The sequence below is a fragment of the Pogona vitticeps genome, chromosome 3 (genome assembly GCF_051106095.1).
Source record: "Pogona vitticeps strain Pit_001003342236 chromosome 3, PviZW2.1, whole genome shotgun sequence".
NCBI classification, from domain to species: Eukaryota; Metazoa; Chordata; class Lepidosauria; order Squamata; family Agamidae; genus Pogona; species Pogona vitticeps.
In genome coordinates this window covers 146,335,076-146,354,012 of record NC_135785.1, presented here as the reverse complement: position 1 = coordinate 146,354,012, position 18,937 = coordinate 146,335,076, and the positions used below count along the sequence as shown (strand labels likewise).

Here is an 18,937-nt window from a genome sequence, read left to right as displayed (position 1 = left end):
ATTCTATTTATACCCTGCCTATCTGGTCATTTCGACCACTCTAGGCGGCTTACAACATAAAAACATAACAAATATAAGAAAAATTATAACAATTAAATAATTCTGCAAGATGGGAAAAATACAAAATAAATCAAATAGAGAGAGAAGGGAAGAGGGTCAGGAATTAACTGGGGGGGGGAGGCCTGCCTATACATCCATGTTTTTAATTGATTTTTAAAAGTACCCAGTGAGGGTGCAGCACGAATCTCCGGAGGCAGATTGTTCCAAAGGCGAGGAGCCACCGTCGAGAAGGCCCGGTTCCTTGTTTTTTCCTTCCGGGCCTCCCTCAGTGTCAGGCCCCTCAGCCTCACCTCCTAACTCGCAGGAGTGCCACGGGTAGAGCTAGGTGGGAGTAAGCGTTCCGCCAAGTATTGAGGTCCTCTGGTGTTTGAGCCCATGCAACACTGAGAATGTAAAAATGGCTACTTGTGCTGTGTTTTTCTTTTTAAATATAATTGCAAGATTGAAATGTCCTGAATCAGCAGAAAGATGTCTCCTAAATAGAATCTAATATTACAATCTTTTACTTACAATTCAGAAATAAGTTCCTTTGAGTCCAGTGATCAAACTCTGTTCCCCATCAGGCTGTTGAAATTAATCCATGTAGGATAGGGGGCCACAGAGTGAATTTCTGTGTACAGTGGTGCCTCGCTTAACGAGCGCTTTGTTTAACGACGAATTCGCTTAGCGATGACTTTTTCGGAGCGATCTTGTGCTCCGTTTAATGATGTTCCCTATGGGCAATTTTCGCATAGCGGTGTTTGGGACCATGCTTCACATAGTGATGACAGTTTAGGTCCCCCTGTTTCGCTTAACGATTGTTTTGACAGCCTTATGTTGGCTGTTTTTTATATGTTTAAAATGTTTAAAAAATGTTTAGAATGCTTTAAGTGCACTTAATAAACCCTTTGTTAAACTAATTTGACTTTGTTCCGACTCTTTTTAAATTTGTTGTAATTTTTCCCCCATTGAGATGCATTGAATAGGTTTCAATGCATTTCAATTGGGGAACCGTGTTTCTCTTAGCGATGTTTCCTATGGCGATTTTCGCTTAAGGACGGCAATCCATTCCCATTGGAACGGATTATCCGGTTTTCAATGCATTTCTGTGGGAAACTGTGTTTCGCTTAGCGATGTTTTCCCATAGCGATGATTTTTTTGGAACCAATTAAAATTGTTAAGCGAGGCACCACTGTATATATTTTGTTTTGATGCTGACAATATGTTCCTAGGTTGAACGGTTACTCAGAGGTGTCCTGTTCTTTAGATATGCCAGCCTTGCTGAGCTACTGTTTTGCTCTCAGTCTGCCTCTGCATTACAGTGTAAATAATATCAACTGGTCAGTGTTTTCTTTTCCTATGTAACATTTGCAAGATATGGGAAAAACATATTTCACTGTTCTTTCTTTCTTTCTCTCTTGCTTGCCTTGCAAAATGAAGAATGACTATGGGGGGAAGGTTACAAATTGAATAATTTAGAAGGTTCACTTGCAAATGTTCAAGTATCCTGTTGTGTAAAGCTGTATCCTAGCATCTTTCAGGTAGACTTATTGTTCCTCAGAAAAATAACTTCAGCCTTCCTGAGGTGAGGAATTGAAATCAGGTGATAGGCTTTGCCAGTCAGTCGTGTAACTAAGGTATCCAGCTTGGATTAATGAAAATATTTGTTTCTCTTTAGTATGGATTGGGAAAGTTCTGTCAAATATACTTGTGTATGAAAGAGAAAGCTTTTCCATCTCCTAAATACATTTATTTGTTTGTAATAATCCACTCCTTTTCAGCTGGCTTCCAAGAAAAATAGCGTGTAGAATTATCTACACTACAATGACAATCTTCTGCACCACATGGGTGCCATTACTCTGGATAGGATGTACAGTACTGTAGTGTATTAGACTTCAGATAAATGTTGGTAGCTATGTAGATAGCCTAAAGCTGTGGGGGCAGCCCTAACTATAGGTGAACTGGGCTAGAGAGTGTCCATTCCTTTGGTGCCTTTTAAATAGTTCACAATTAGTCTGAAGAAGGTTGCCTCGAATTACAGTAGCAGTTAACTGGTATTGTGAGTTGTTAGGCAGCTCTAAGGAAGGCTTCTACATCGCTGGACAGCAGTTATCCCCAGTTTTGGAGCACAGGCATCCCCCTTGGGAACAGCTCCTAGATTTCAAAGCATGCTTCTATTTTGTATTGTTCCACTAGAGGCCAGCAAAGCCTACCCTTGAGGGCCTTTTTCTGTGCAATTGCACAAAGTTTTAAAAACATATAGAATGCACTAATTAAATTAAAATTAGGTGTTTTGTTTTTTTTTAAATCCTGCCTCGTGCATCCAAGAATGAAAGCATTAATGCTTTTCATTTATGGTTGGAATAATCCCAAGAGGAATAGGTTCTGAGAAACAATGTATTGCATACCTACCTTTTGGTCCTTTAATTTTTAACAGCAAAAATTAAAATATAGAGACGCCTTCTCCGAACGGAATTTCTCCGACATACGCTTGTGTCATAAACATTTTATTTAACTGATAGCTTTTTATGTAGCGAGCAGATAGGCTGCTGACCAAGACATGGCTTGCTCCATGCCTTTTCCACAAGCCCTCTTAGATTCCGTGTTAGCCATTAGGGAAATAAAATCTTTTCCTTCATAACTCGCATAGAAATGCAATTGGCTGCCTAAGCAAGCATGCAGTGATTAGCACTTTCTGTTGACCTGTGTGGTGGAAGTCAAGTTTCTTTACCTGCCCGATAGCCAAGTTTTTATGTTGGCTGTGAAGGAAAAAACTTCCTACATCCATGGCCAATGTGGAAATGCAGGCTTTAAGCCTCATAGAAGGCAAGTTTTTTTTTTGTTAAAGGCATGATATTAATAAAATTTCTCCCTCACTTCCTAGAAATATACTTCTAATACTTAATTATTTGCCTTTGTGACACATGGGGGTTCCCCTTGACATCTGGTGGAGAAGCAATAAAAGCCTGGTGGCAATGCTTGAAATTTGCAAGTTCAACACTGTAGTATTCTGGATTGTAACATCTAACTAATGTTACAACTCATACACTTAACACTTTTTCTGAGCCCAAACATATGGATGGATAGATATGCATTCACCAAATATAAACAGAGATATATCCATTTGGTAGTTCTGTTCTATTGTAGCACGTTATCTTGTATCTATGGCAGGAATGTACTTAAACTGAAGTATCACTTTTTCTGTTACATCCCACTGCCTTTCAGGAAAATTCAGTGTTTTTGTCACTAAATACGTTGCATTTTCAACATAATGTTCCCAATCCAGAAAATCATGAGTATTTCAGAAGGCTGTGAAAGCCCTTTTCTCTCCTTTTTAATTCTCAAAAATCAATGGAAGTAGCTCTTTCTAGTCCCATTTGATTCTCTGGTGAGAGCAAGAGCATGCTTATGCTCTCCCTGTGCCTTGTTACCTCTTGTGCTTTGATACTGGATCATTCCTGGGAAAAGGAGGGATAAAGAGAACTTTGGAACTGGGCCCAGCCACTAAATGTAAGGGCTGTTTTGTGATAAAATGGTTGGACAAATTGTGTACAACTTGGTTCATTTCTAGAGATGCACAGGTTTGTCTCTTTGTATGTCATTCCTTTTTACCTTAGCAGCCACTGGTACAAACAAGACCTTTGTGGCCACTAACCTAAATAGAACTTTCTTCAGTTTGGTTGGAATTTGGGTTGATTCTCTCACACAAATTTATTACTTGATGTGCACTACATCAAATAGTCATTACTTGATATAACATAATGGCTGCTAGTCATAAAGAGTAGAGGAGCCAAACTGCATAAACACATGCGTGAACCTGTACTTAAGAAAGCAAGAAGAACCAGGATCAGACCCAAGACCTGCAAACATTCCATTCCCATGGTGGCTATTCACAGATCTTTGGGAAGCCCTGAAACAGGTGTCCAGACCCCACAGATATGGATTAGCAGTGCTTTAAGTTTTTAAAACATGTTTAGGTATTACAATATCTGGGCATTATCTGTATATTTTAAAACAGAGCAAAATAGTTTAGTAAAAACTTTTGAAATGCTGGAGTTTAGTTTTGTTTCTTTTGATTTATCTGTTTTTCAAAATATCATTCTAGAATTTGATTAAGTGGTTTTGGTTGCACCTGGTGGTATGTTATGGATTTTCTTTAAATGTTGCACTGTGGGTTATAAGATTGCTTAGCTGTATATGTATATATATATATAGCTAAGCAATCTTATATGAAAAGGTAAATTGCCCATCTGCAATTTTAGGAATATGCAAACTAGAGGTGTAAACTGCTAAAGCTCAGTATGACAAATTATATAATTCAATAAATGTAGTTGTGTTTTTGGCTTGACAAAGCAAATTAAATTCATAAAGTAGAGATAGATTATGCACACAAATCACTTCTAAAAGCAATTTGACCACGTGAATCTCATCTGTTTTATACTGGTGTTAAACCACTAATTAAGCTGTACTGAATGTTTTTTTTTATTACCTACATTATCTTCCTACAGGGAGGTCACTGCAGTATATTTTTATAGCTACAAATTCTGCTGGCCTCATTATTTTTATAGCTAGAAAGCTTAAGTTGACAAACTTTTGATGATTATAATAGTCATTTCATAGTACGACTTTTTTTTAAAAAAAGGTAAATTTCTGCGAGAGGAAGGAGACCACTAAAACCCTACAAACTCAAAAATGATGTAAATAATAAAATTGTCAATGGAAATGAGAAAGTCATTTATATCACATAAAAACTGCATGAACAAGTGATGGACAATGCAGACTGGAAGGCCAGAGCTTCTTGTGCATATCGATTTTAATGTTAAGTGCCACTGAAGAATACAGTGTGACTTGCTCACGGATAAATGTGTGTAGCATTGCAGCCGCAGTAAAGTCAGTGGGTCTTGCTTGAAAAACTGGTCTCAGTTCTCTTATGGTATGCAAACATCTGTATATAAAATCTGGTGTCTCTAGTTATTATTTTCCAAAGTTATATTCAGACATCATTTAAAACAGGGTTGGTACCTGTGGCCCTCTAGAGAGGTATTTCTCCTACAACTCCTATCAGCCCTAAGCAACATAGTTTATACTGAAAGATTATGGGAGTTGTACACTGAAAACATCAGGAGGGTCATGTGTGCCCAGGATTTAAACCATTTGCTGCAACACACAGGTAGGTGAGACTGTGCCAAACAGTTCTGTGCCTTGATTTAACACACCTTACATAGCCCCTCTGCCTGACGTCCATCGGTACAACTGACATTTGTTTCCTGATTAATTTTTTTTAGTGACAAAAATACCGGCATGGATCCAGAAAGAAGATAGTTGTGCTTCAGCCTCATTGAAATAAATAGGAAGGGAAGTATTAATAATGTGGGGCCCATCTGATTTCAGTAGAATCCACATTTGACTGACTTCCACTGATTTCAGTCCTGGGTTAGATTTTCCTTCCAGTTCATTTCAAGGAATTGCAACCAGTGTCTGTCTGGATCTCCATTTGAAGCAACAGATGGTTCAAGTTGAAATTTTTTGCAGTGTAGTATACAGTAGTATCTGTATGATGACTTTAACCCGAGGGGATACTACTTTCTTAAGTTGTTGTTGTGAAATAAAATGTAAAGCAACCTTCCCCCACCTGTTAACCTTTTATATTTTTATTTAGTTGTTGTCTTCTATATATATTTGCCTGAGGATTATAGCAACTGTCGTCTGACTTATGTTGAGGGTACTGAATGGGGAAGGCTGGCCAGGCCATGTCCTAAATTACTCTTCCTGGTCAAGGAGATGTTGCTTTCAAGGACAAGTTTTCCTGTCGCCTCTGAACTTGTCCGTGTATTGAGAAGCTTCTGGATTCTTGTCACATTTCCCCCAGCTCATAGCTTTCAAACCATTAGACTTGTATGTATTATTTTTCCAAGATAGCTCTGTGGTTTAGTGCAGCTAACTTTTGTAACTTGAGGTACTTGCCTGTTGTCATTAGGATGCCCATTTCTTATCTTACATTATGATTTCAATACCAGCTTTATAAGCATTTTTTCCCTTCCTTTGTTCTGCTCAGTCTTGCTGATGTCATTAGGTGGTGTTTGAATAGTATAAGGAATAAGGAAGATGCACGGCCTTGTTTGTTTTCTTGTTCCCACTCAACTGTTTTTATAATCATGATAAATATATTTTCATACATTGAAAGAGTAAAGATTCTTATTAAGAATGTGAGCGTCAAATGCTGGGAGGTGGGCAGCTTCATCATCATTTATTATTTGTAGAAGTTCTGAATATAAATATGCTAGGGGTAGAGTTAAACTGGTATCTGCCTGGTGAGCAGGCTTGCAGTTTTAATACTTCAGAGCTGAAATCTAAACAACTAAAATAGCCATGCCGAAAGCAGAAGCCTGCTTGTTTGTGTTTATTTGCTTCTTATTGAGAATTTTGGAAAAGATAGCAGGCTTGTGCATTTTTATCTTTCAGGTGCAAAGCCATTTTCTTTTGCTAGCAATTTCTGCTTCTTCTTTTTCTTGTAAATGATACATAAACTGGGTAGCTGAAGCCATAAAAATGGCCCCCTTTCTGGAATCTAGAGTTCCATTGTGATCGGTGATAGCAGGCATAAGGATGGTTTGAGGGTACTAATTTATGTATCATAACAAAAGGCAGCAGTTATGAAAGTTTCATTGTTAGCCCTTTTCTTTTACAATAAATGACATAAATTTTATATTAATTGCCAACTGTAATTTTCTTTTACAATAGGCCATATTTAATAGTACTGTATAAATGTCTGTTGCCTTCCTCCTCATCTGCATACACATTTTTATTTTTTTATATTTTTTTGGTTTGGCATTCCCTTAGCTTATTGAGCCATTATAATCAAATAGGCATATAGCTGAGTCTTAGTAATCAGATTCTTTTGTTTTGTTTTAATTATCAGTATGCTTTGATTTTCATATGGGGTTTGCTTGAGTGGCAGTGGTATCATTCCAGCAAGCTCTTTCTTGGTTGAGGAACTGCAGTTCTTCCTATCATTTCAGCTGCTGAATAGAGTACCATGAGACTATGATTTTTGCTCTAGGGGAATATGATTGCCCCATGTGTTTTGCTGTAGAGGTGACAGATGTGGTAGCATCTCGGGCACTTCTTGGATGATGTTTAACACTTACCTGTGAAATTTATCACATCTTTTCCTTATTCACTGACACTGTTTTAAATGTCCTAAAGCTATGTTGCCTATGTTCAACTAATGTTGTTTTCTCCTCAGCCTTGACAATAAAGCTAACTATTTTATTATTGAGAAGAGAGGAGAATCTTTTTGCATCATGCTGGAAGATACCAGCATCCTATGGCCCCATTCCATTCAAATAATAATAGGTTTCTGTAGAACTAGACCATCCCCTAAGCCCATTAGGTTTCACAGTGTTGACATCCATATAGAATTAAACTGTTGTGTGTGAGAGACAGAAACTAACTGCATTTGGAGATGGATAACTAAATTGGGAGTGAGAAGGAAATGAAGGGCCAGAGACTGTAGAGGCAGTGATGTGGTATTAGGAGGCAATAGTGCAAGGCAGATAGTGCCTGGGATGAGGACCATTCACATCTTCCAATGCACATATGGAACATAACGTTTGCCCCCTTTCTGCAGAAATATAACTTTACTGTAATGAAATAAATGGAAAACAACTCATGGGCTGGTAGGAGCATCATAGATATATATCAGACATCTGTTGAGTTTGGCTGTTGATTCAGCTTGTAACAACATTTTTCTCTAGGTACATTTTTGGAAGAGGCTACAGTAACAGTGCCTTCTGTGTGATAGGTGATGCCTTATTAGATGTCATGATTTCAAGGTACATCTGCTTTGTTTTTGTTGTGTGTGTTTTTTTTCTTAACAGCTCCAGTCTAATCCTGGTGATAAAGAAGAAACAGAAGCTCGTTCCCAGCTGATGAAGTCTGATGAAATGCAGCGGTTAAATTCCCAAGCACAGACTGCCTATCGCCAAGGGGATTACTATACTGCTATTGGTCTTCTAGATGAAATTCTAGAGGTGAGTCCCAGAACTGAAACTGCTGCTGAGATATAGCAAACACTCCTTTGATATATCACAAATAACAATCCCAGATCAGTCAAGCTTGGAGCCAGCGTAAGTCCCGGCTATGGACAGTTGAGGTACAAATTCATCACTGAGTCTGGCATCAACAAATAACAACACTTATTTTTTTAAACTCGCATGTAATATCCTAGTCCCTGTTATGATATGAAAGGAACACTGAACATTTGAGAACTGATTTAGTGAAACACATGCAAGTTAGAGGGCTCAGTTCCACAACTGTATGCAGGGTGGATTTGATTTAAATCAAATTGATTTAAATCATAATTTTAATTTTTTAAAAATCAGATTTAAAAAAAATTAAAAATTAAATTGTGTTTTAAATCAATTTGACTCTAAAAAGTCATTGATTTTTACCCACTCTGGTTGTACTTCTACAATAGAGGAGAAGGTATGTGTGACCTCCTGAAAGTTGTTGGAACTGCAAGTCCCCTCGTGTCTCACCACGGATTGTGCAGGCTAGGGTTAATGTGAGCGGCAGTCCAGCAACACCTCAAGAGCCACAAGATACTGAAATTTGTTGACCAATGTGTGTACAGGCAGAACATTGTCTCGTTTTAGGCTGAAGGACCAGGCTACATGTGTTCTTCTTTTTAACAAATGGATTTGAACCCAAGTCTTGTTTTCATTTTGGTTCCTTAAGGTTTGTGTTTGGGATGCAGAGCTGCGGGAGCTTCGAGCCGAGTGCTATATCAAGGAAGGAGAACCTGGGAAGGCCGTTAGTGATTTAAAAGCTGCTGCCAAATTGAAGAACGATAATACTGAAGCATTCTATAAAATCAGTATGATATACTATCAGCTAGGAGACCACGAACTGTCTCTGAGGTAAGGTTATTATTATCTGAAGCACTAGGGGGAAAAGTCTTCTGAGAAGTGCTAATTCTTTTCCTGAATCTACAAGTGCAGAATGGGAAATTACCTTGGGAAAAGCAAACTTCCTATTCGTCGAAGCAAAATGGGGGAAAAGGTGGTATTTGTTGGGAAGACGCAGTAGGGAGGCCTGTTTGACTCCTCCCTTACCTACTGTCTTCCCCCACCCACCCAAAGCCCTCTAATTATTTTTCTCTTTAGCAGGGCTTAGTTATGAGTTTACAACCTGGCTCTGGTGGGGTGGGGGATAGAGAAAGTGGTCAGGAGAAGAGAGGGAAGCATTAAACAGCCTGATTTTCTCGCCTAACAAGTCTTCTTCAAAAATGCCTCTGCTACGTGCACTCTATTGAGCTTATGAGGAAAAGAGAGGATGGAGAATCCTGAGTTCTTTTAATGTGCTTATACCCATATGCTTCCTTTAGTCTGTCGGCTGATTTCTGAACCGTTCTCTTCTAGCAGGGAAAAGAACGATAATCTTTTGCTTTTACAACTAAAATACTGTTATCCAAAAGTATCTTTCAAAGGCTTCATTTAGAAAGCTAAATAGCATGAAAGCTTGACAGGTTTCGGATTAAGATCAATTGCTCTCAGTAGGATTGTGGGAAAAGTTTTTAATTTTAATAGTATTCTTTTACTTCCTGTTTCTTCTGTGTTCTGCTAACACCTAATGAGAAGCTCTTCTCTGTGCTTGAGATTGATGGTTTAGGGAAAATCTAGTATGTCGCTCAGAAAGTATGTGTGCCTGTCTGCAAAACTTTAGGATCTTTAAGCGGCAGCATTTATGAAACTTTTGGCAAATTTCAGTCCTGTAGCACAGTGGTCCCCAACCTTGGGCCTCCAGATGTTCTTGGACTTCAACTCCCAGAAATCCTGGCCAGCAGAGGTGGTGGTGAAGGCTTCTGGGAGTTGTAGTCCAAGAACATCTGGAGGCCCAAGGCTGGGGACCACTGCTGTAGCACATGTGAATGGCATGCTAGACTGCTTGGCATGTTCTTTATTTTTGATGAAGGTATAAGCGAAATTGGGGAAATGATTAAAATAGCATGCACCCAAGCAATGCCCTGAAACTCTACATCTGTAAGTTCCAGGGTTGCCTAAGTAAATTAGAAATATGCACTGTCAAGTAATTTGAGAAATGATCTGGTCTTAAGCTGGACAAAGCACACACTTTGCTTGTAGGTTGTAAGTTGCATGGTCCTTCTCAGACACACAAGCTATTGTTGCTATTGCATTTATCCTCTCTCAGATCTTTTGTAGAAAATTAATATTTCCATTTCTCAGGGGCAGAATCATGAATCAGAGGAAGTACAAGTTCATACCAAACTCACTCTGAGTATAGGGCTCTTAAATTTAGCCACTGTTTAGCCACTGTCAGAAAACCGAGCTAACTTGACTTGTTTTTCTTTCCTGTGCAAAAAGTGAAGTGCGTGAATGTCTGAAACTTGACCAAGACCACAAGGAGTGCTTTTCTCACTACAAACGGATAAAGAAACTCAATAAACAGATTATGTCAGCAGAAGAACTTATCCAGGAAGGCAGGTGAGATGCTGTGCCTGTGCTCTTTGCAGGGAGAGAGAACGGCACTTTAACCACTTTGACCTGGGCAGCTGCTCCTCAAGCATGTCATCTACCTTGGTTGGTATTGTGCAGAATCTGCTCTTCTGCTTTTTCTAGGCCCTCTCTCAGCAATAAGCACACCTGCGCCATGTGCCTCTTTTGTGTTGCCTTCTGTCCTCCTGGTTTCTTTCCTCTTCTGAATGTGCTTTTATTATATATCCAGCTCCTATACTGGGCTTCAGTAGTCTCCGATTTAGAATACTAACTGATTCCTTGTACCATTGGGTCCTTCTTCCTGGTTTCCATCTTTCCTTTTTGTAGCTTCCTATTATTTTCTCTGAAGTGCAAAGTATTTTTTTTTACTCATTCATCTATCATAATCAACGTACAACTCAGTGTTGGGGGCTTGTTCTGCCAGCTGGGAGCATTCAGTTCGTATGTCAACCTGAGGCAGAGGATTTCTTGTTATATGCTTAATTTCATTTGCTTTTTTGGTTATTATATAATTTTTCAAAACAGTTCCTTAGCCAAAAAGGTTCCTGTAGCTACTTAGGTATAGTAGGTGCAACAAAATTGGTGACTGCAGCTTATGGTAAAAAAAAAAGACATGCCACAAAAGGAAAAATGGTTGGGGCAGGTAGAGGAAAACACCAAATGTAGTTTTAGTAGGGCCGCTGGAAAAGCCCAGCTACCCACTTCCTTTTCCTCTTTTGTTGCTAACAGTTGAAGGAGAAGTCTTCGGGGAGACGGTCTGCGCTGGATGAAAACATTTTTGGTCCATTGAAGTAAAGAGTAGCTTTGTGGTCAGGACAAAATAGAATCTTTTGTAGCTGTCCATATGGTGGTCTATATCACAGGTCCCCAACCGCGGACTGGTGGGGGGGCATGTGGCACGCTTGCATGGGGGGCATGGCATGCTCGCAGTGGTGTGGTGCACCCGCAAGGGGTGGAGCATGCTCGCGCGCATGCACATGGCATGCTCGCAGGGGGCGTCACACACACGTGTGTGGTAGCGCTTGCAGGGGGCACTAGCAGGGGGCAGGAGATCTGTGTCCGCGGCCTGGTCCTGCCTAGGCTGCGGACCGCTGCCGGGTCACAGAGCAGGGGTTGGGGATCCCTGGTCTATAAAGGTATTGCCTATTTGTGCATTTGGATTTTGTTGGTGCAGTTATTTAGAGCAAAGTGTGGTCTGCAGACTATGTGCCATCCCTTGGAGGCAATTTTGCAGCCTCCCAGGGCCTCTCAAGTTCAAAACACCCCACCCTGGTTATTTTGTTCCAGATGACCTGTTTTGGCCAAAGAAAGGCCTGTGTAGAAGCAGTGGCTTTCTGCCATTCTGAAGTGCCTGTTCTTAAGCATTACTCATCTCCAGCCATTTCTGTGTATGGTACAACCTGCAGTGGGATCTGGACCTTGAATTTGGACCCCGAGCTCTCAGAGCTTGTTCAGCATCACTTACAGCCGAGTTCTACAGTATATTGCACACATACGGGTAGGAGGACGTATGGTGTGATTCCCAAGACGTCATAGGCATGTATTTTACTTATATGGGAGATGCTGAGAAACTGGCAACTTACAGTAGTGCTGCAGATATCACAAAAGGAAGCAAAGTTTGGTTACCAATGGAGTTGCTGATAAATACAAAAGGGAAATCGATTAGCTGTGTGAGTAATTAGAGAGTTTACTGGCTGGTCTCTGTAGAATGTGGTATGTAGTTATTCATCTCCCCAGTAAATTAAAGTGTCAGGGAAGTTAGTTTAGCACTAAATGCCATTTCTTATTTAAAGCACTATTTTAATGTATCAGTGTTTAAATTGTGTTGATCACAGCACTGTTGCAAACAAAATACTGTAGCTGTCCCTAAATGAATAAATATAGGTAACTCTCCAATTGTTAACACTGGAAGAGAGTACAGAGTATGGGCGGGGCAGGAAATGAGATCAGATGAAAGCATTGGAAGGTATGACATGTCATGCGTGCAACACTGTTCCAAAACATCAGGGCACTCTGTGATGTTTACATAATGTTAGTGCTGTGCCACTGAATCTGGGCACGCTTCGGTGCATGGGGTCTTCTGATTCCATACACCTGCTAGGGGGAGACTGAAAGCATCTACTCCTTGGTTTAAATTAATCTTCGATGTGTTGCTTCTCCAAGCTAGGAACTCTGGTTAGTATAAACTGAGGATGGGCAGAGTGCATCTCTAACCCCTTTGCTGTGGTTGTTTCTATAGTTCCCAGTGTTATCAGATTCCCTCATTCTTGCCTAAAATTCTTTCTACCAGCAAGAAAAGACGAATTGCTCAGGAGAAGTGATCAGTTTTTTTAACTAAGTCTCACAGTTTTTCAGTCACAGTATTTTCCACAAAAGCTCCCTGCTTTTCAAAACCAGAAGTGTACATCTGGCCACTACCTGTTTTGGGGTCTGCCACATTTTTCTTTTGCATCTCCCCTCCCCCCCCAAAAGATCCTGGGAGGGGTGTTCAGACCCACTGAAGTAACCTACTCCTGGTTTAAACTCCAGTTCCTTGAAGTGAGCAGGATGAGAAACCGTGTTTTATCTTTGGCTTATTTTAATATTGCAGTTATTCACATAGGGCTAAATTGTGATCTAGTGTTATATATGAAACAGACTAAGGGGCCTCATGAATAGCATCTTTAGTTTTTCATGTGTTCTTGGAAATTACTAGTATTTAATGATGATGGTGATATAATAATCCTATGCCGTCCAATTCTAATTTATGGTGACCGGTTTTCAGGGTTTTCCAGGTAGAGGATACACAGAAGTGATTTACCCTTCCCTTCTTCTGGGATTTTCCTGGGACTGTGCAGCTTGCCCACAAGGTGACACAGGCTGGCTCTGCTCACAGGAGGCCCAGTGGGGAATTCAACTCCTAACCTCTGACTCTGCAGCCTAAACCACTGAGCTACCCAACCAGTTGCCAGGAACTCTCACTGAAGTCCTGTTGCTTAGCATAGTAAGTGGCAACTAGAGTAGACCTATTGAATCTGAAGGAACTGACTTGCTATGCTAAGCAACAGGGTTTCAGCCTCTGTACATCTAGAGTTGGTGCTGTCACAATATTTAGGCATTGTGAAAGTGGCATCTTATTGACAAACATAAGTATTGCACTTTAGGTTGTTTACAATTGATTGGAGAAATCTGTAAACTTTCCTATAGAGATGAGCGATACATGTTGAGTATTGACAAGCACTTGAAACTTCTGCAGTATTTTTTAGATACCGTGGCATGACACTCCACCATTCAGTCACTAGCTGGGAGACTTTTACTCTGCAACCTAAGCTTCTCATAGGTATTTAGGTTCTGTAATGAACCTGGTGCTCTTTTGTAGTCCGAGATATTGTAGTATTTTGTAGTCACAGAAAAAGTGTGGTGTCTGCCAAATTTCCCCCGTAGTCCATAAGCTGGTCATGGCTTCTGTGAATGCATGTCTCGATCTCTGAAATGATCTGCATATTTTAGGCAGTTGTGCACCGTTTGAGCAAGAATGGTACGAACAGAATATGCCAAGGGCTGTGACTGGTAGTCATGTTTCATATCTGTATTATTATGGTGTTAAATTAAATAATTGCTTTTTAGTCACATGAGACCAAGGTGTTTTTGTTTCAGAGAATTACAGTAGGACCCCTATATCTGTGGTTTCACTTATTCACGGTCTAAAAATATGAAAAGAACTAGAAATACAGTGGGGCCTTGACTTACAAATGTCCCTACCTACAAAAATTTTGAGGCACGAAAAGCTCTGGCCGCAAAATTTTGGTTCAACTTGCAGCTGGAGCTTCAACCTACGAAAGGCAGGGGGAAAGGGCAGGAAATTCAAAGCTGTCCCCCCTGCCTCCCGTCCCCACGGGGACAGGAGGCAGAGGGAAGTGGGTGCAGCTTTGGAAGCCCGGGAAGCCAAAAGCCGCCTCAACCTCCATGCCTGCTGCTGGCTTCCCAGGAGTCCAAACCTCTTCCACTGCCCTCTGCCTCCTGTCCGTGTGGACAGAGGGCAGTGGAGGGGGTTTGTCCCCACAGGGACAGGAGGCAGAGGGCAGTGGAAGGGGTTTGGACTCCCACGGGGACGGGAGGCAGAGGGCAGTGGAAGGGGTTTTCCCCACGGGGACAGGAGGCAGAGGGCAGTGGAAGGGGTTTGGACTCCCACGGGGACGGGAGGCAGAGGGCAGCGGGTGCAGCTTTGGAAGCCCGGGATATTTTATCTTTGGCCAGAATGGATTAAATGGTTTTCATTGCATTCCTATGGGAAATGGTGGTTCGACTTACAAAATTTTCAAGTTATGGCCACCGGTCCAATACGGATTAATTTTGTAAGTCGAGGCACCACTGTATGTATTTCCACTATATATTTACCAGGCCTGGCCACTAAGAGCCAGATAACATGTTTATAGGGTTTGCCATTACAGTATTTGCAGTTTTTTGCAATGGCAGGGGGAAGATTGAAACCTATTCCCCAGTTATGGGGTCCCTACTGTAATTTTTGTTTCAGGGATATTGCATATTCTCCAAACACTGTATTATTGTTGGAATGGTGTGATTAATTTCAAAATAGGGGGATATTTTGGTTTTGAGTGTGTAGGGAATGTGGCCACACAGTGCTTTGGGAACCAGTTGGATTGTGCCAATAGCTTCAAGAAAGAAAATTGTCCCAACTATGTTATGCAGGGTTTTCTCACTGAATATGGATCAGGGGTGAGACATGTGTTGTCCTGGAGCTGTTCGCCTGTGGGTCGAAGTCAGCATAACCAATGTTGGCAGCTGACAGGACTTGCATTCCAGCAGTATCTGATGGCCCACATTGCCTCCTCCAGAGATAGTAACTAACTGCTGGTACAGGTTGTTGTAGTAGGGCAGTACTCTATTTTGAAAATGAAAGATTCCTACCTGTAGAAAATGGAGGTGCCTACTGCAAGATTTGATCTCTGTTTTCTGGCTGGCACTACTTAACCTGCTCCGTAAGGGCGGAGCCTTAAACAACTCCAATTATAAAGGCAGTTCCTCCTTCTCAAATTTCCTCTGGACTAGTTGAATGGAATCTTGCGTAGGTTTGGATTAGATCTATTTTTGCTTTTCTTTGGAGTGTGCCTATCTGTTAGGCCTTAAAATAAATTGTTAGCAGATTGCTTGATCTTGGTATATATTTATTAATACAAAGTGTTTTGATTATTAATATTTAGTTTTGTTACCCTTGGAACTGGTAATGAAACATGGTTGCTGTGGTGTATAAGCCAGCAACGGGGGACCTCTTCTGCTAGGGGAAAGTGCACTGGACCTATGATGGCGGACACCTCAGGGCCACATTGTTGCTCTGTTTGGTCTTTGCTGCCAGAGTGTGCCTTCTCCCATTATACATCCCGACAGAATGCCTCTTTCCCTTCTGAAACCAGAGGAGAGGCCAAAATAAGGTGACATTTTTAGGTGCCGCCTCTGCCAGCTTTCATTGGCATGACTGCTGTCACTCCCCACACACAGAGGGCAGGGAGGGCCTCCTTGGCCATAATCTCCATGAAGCCAAGACTCTTAATTCCTACTGGAACGTGGTCTTACTAAGGTGGGGGGAACACGATACAAGGAGTGGCTGGGCGCCTGGTGCACCCTGTCTGAGTTCCTGTTACTGGGCCTGTATAGTCCATCGTCTGTGGTTGGTGTATAGTTTCCCACACTGACCCCAGCCAGCTGACACCCTTTGAAAGAGAGCCACTCGTGTTGCTCAGTTATAGGCTCCCATATCCCTGCAGTAGTTCTGCCAAAGATACTTCTGGTGCTTTTGCTGCCACCACCTTCCTCTGAGTGGGTCTCCTCAGCTGCCAGGGAGTTGGGGTCAGTGATGGACTAAAGAGTGGCATGCCTCCCCCACATCCTCACCTGTTAGCAGGCTGAACCTCAATCCACTTCCCACTCCAGGAGTTTTTGATCATCAATAGGTGGTGCTTCCCAAGGTCACAGAATATGAGGTCTGCCTCTTCTGCTGCCTCTGCCTGCTCCTCACTGTCTGTCACTGTCAAGGATGATGAGTCATCCTCTTCTTCTTTTAAGCTGAATTCCCACCAACTTAGTCCAGTCTCCACCTCTTACCTGTCGTGCAGGTGCAGTTCCTCTGACACCACCTGATTCCTCCCACCTGGGACGTCTCTCTTATTCTCAGCGCTCTCCTGCTGCCCTGTTGCCAGGGTCTTCTGCAGGTCTACTGGGGGTGGGGGCGGCATGGGGCGAGCGTAAATGCCCCACTAGAGATAGCCAGAACATCCCTCTCACACAAGGCTTTGTTGGTGACCACAGCAGTCTGGCAGCTTTGGTGGTTCTGTTTTGTTGGTGACAGAGGGGCTCGTGTGTGCGCATGCATTTGCAAACATGGTCTTGGAGCCCACATTTCTGACAGTGCTGATGGCGGGAGCTGTTTTGAGCATAGTTTAATGTGAAAATAAACTAATGAAGGTGTTGATACCAGGTGCAGGGCATTCTAAATCCCCATCATATGTTGTTTTCTATGGCCAGGTATTTTTAAGAGAGTGTGTGAAAGTTTTTGTGTTACGAAACTGATGGCATGTGCATTTCATCCATTATTCTTAGCATTGAAAACAACCATATTTTTTCCTCAGTCTAAAGAACTCATGTGACGAAAACTGATGTGGATGTGTTCAGGATTACTCAGCTGATTCTTTCCCCTCTGCTTTATGAAAGGTATCAAGACGCCATTGATAAATATGAGACTGTGATGATGACAGAGACCCAGGTTCCTGTTTATACCACCCGAGCCAAAGAAAGAATCTGCCACTGCCTCTCCAAGGTAAACACCGAAGCTGACTGCTTGCAGAAGATGAGTGCAAATGAAGCAGACACTGACTGCGTTGCTCCCTCTTTCTCTCTTCACAGAACGAGCAGGCTGCAGAAGCCATCAGACTTTGCACGGAAGTTCTGAAGCTAGAACCTGATAACGTGAATGCTCTGAAAAGCAGGGCTGCAGCATACTTGCTTGAAGAGCAGTATGAAGAAGGTAAAAGTTGCAGGACAGCAGATTGCCTTCTTTGTAGAGCTTACCATAACTCAGAAATCCCTAGAGTGGAAAAGCCATCTGCCCCTTGCTGCCGCCCCCCCCCCCCCTTTGATCGTCATCATCTGAACATGATCTGGAGTTGTCTTCTTTCCTGCTGCTTTTGGTAGTTTTCGGTCTTCCTTGGAGGTTCTTCCTCCTCCTCCCCCTCTCTGAGGTTCTTTAGGTCTCTTCTTTCTTTTGCTATCTGCTTCTGCAACCTTTGGTGTCCTATTTGGTCACAACTGTACAGCAGTTGTCTGTGCTGAGGATCCCACTAAGTTCATGACTGAACTTCGGTAAACAGCAGTGTTTTGCAAGGGGAGAGCAGCCTGGGTTACTATTATGAGACTTCTTTAGGGTGCTGTCAGAAAGGATGGTTGCGAATTTTTATTTGAGGTTGTTTCATTTTGTTTATTATTTTATTTATTTGTTTGTTTATTTAGTGATGATGCAAAATGAAGTGCAAGACCATAGGATATAGATCCAAGTTAATGTTCCAGTTTAGTTTCCCTACACAGAGCTCCAGTTCTGAGCTTCTCTTATTTTCTGACAAGGACTGTATCATGACATAGTTACCTTTATCCCCTGTGTTTTCTTGTGGCTGTGAGAATTGTGTTCTTGCTTTATGTTTGGAATGCAAAATCAGTAAGGATGGTTGCAGTCTCTCCTTGGCTTGCAGATCCCTCAATAGTGAATGGCTGGAGGAATCACATACTAATGTATCTATGTCAGCAAAATGGGAAGTGTTGCTGCTTTCGCTCCATTCCATAGCCAAAATAGTTAGATTTTTACCTCTGGGTAGATTATTTGACCTTGGCAATATAGGTTTTATTGTAGGGATAAACATACATATTACGAGGAAGGAAGAGATGTTCTCTGGGGCTTCACAAATTCAAAAGCATGGTTGCAGTTGGATAAGCAGGCTGCTAATATGCATATGACTGGAAGAAGCCGTTGTTAGCTGGGGAGAGAGGACTGCTTTCAATTGACTTGGTCACTTTTTCACTGAGCAGTTCTTAAGAGATGTTGCCAAGGGAGGAGGTAGGGTGGTTAAAGCTGTGTGTTTGGGGTATGGTCTTATTTGCAGATGTCGTCATCTGAGAAAGTGTGTTTTTTAGGGCAACAGGGATGCCTGTTTTGAAGGCTGCCAGGAGTCCTGTTCAGATATTTTATAAAAGGATTATTGCCCTATCACTGCAATCATATGGAGACAACGAGAGGAGCACTAACTCCATCCCCTTGTCTATTTTCTCATGAAAAATGAGGTGTCTGAGGAGAATAATACCCAGTTGTATCCAAGGAGGCTCCACATGCATATCAAAAT

At 41.6% G+C, this 18,937-nt stretch overlaps 1 protein-coding gene across 1 annotated transcript in view; it reads left to right on the top strand.

Annotated features, from left to right (window-relative positions):
* The window catches only part of DNAJC3 (DnaJ heat shock protein family (Hsp40) member C3), a 51,439-nt gene that overhangs the window by 19,013 nt on the left and 13,489 nt on the right, over nt 1-18,937 (top strand). Inside the window, exons 5-9 of the mRNA XM_020783540.3 lie at nt 7,920-8,072; nt 8,779-8,960; nt 10,425-10,544; nt 17,262-17,367; nt 17,454-17,574. Coding sequence (XP_020639199.3) covers nt 7,920-8,072; nt 8,779-8,960; nt 10,425-10,544; nt 17,262-17,367; nt 17,454-17,574 — 682 coding nt within the window. The remainder of the gene's footprint in view (nt 1-7,919; nt 8,073-8,778; nt 8,961-10,424; nt 10,545-17,261; nt 17,368-17,453; nt 17,575-18,937) is intronic.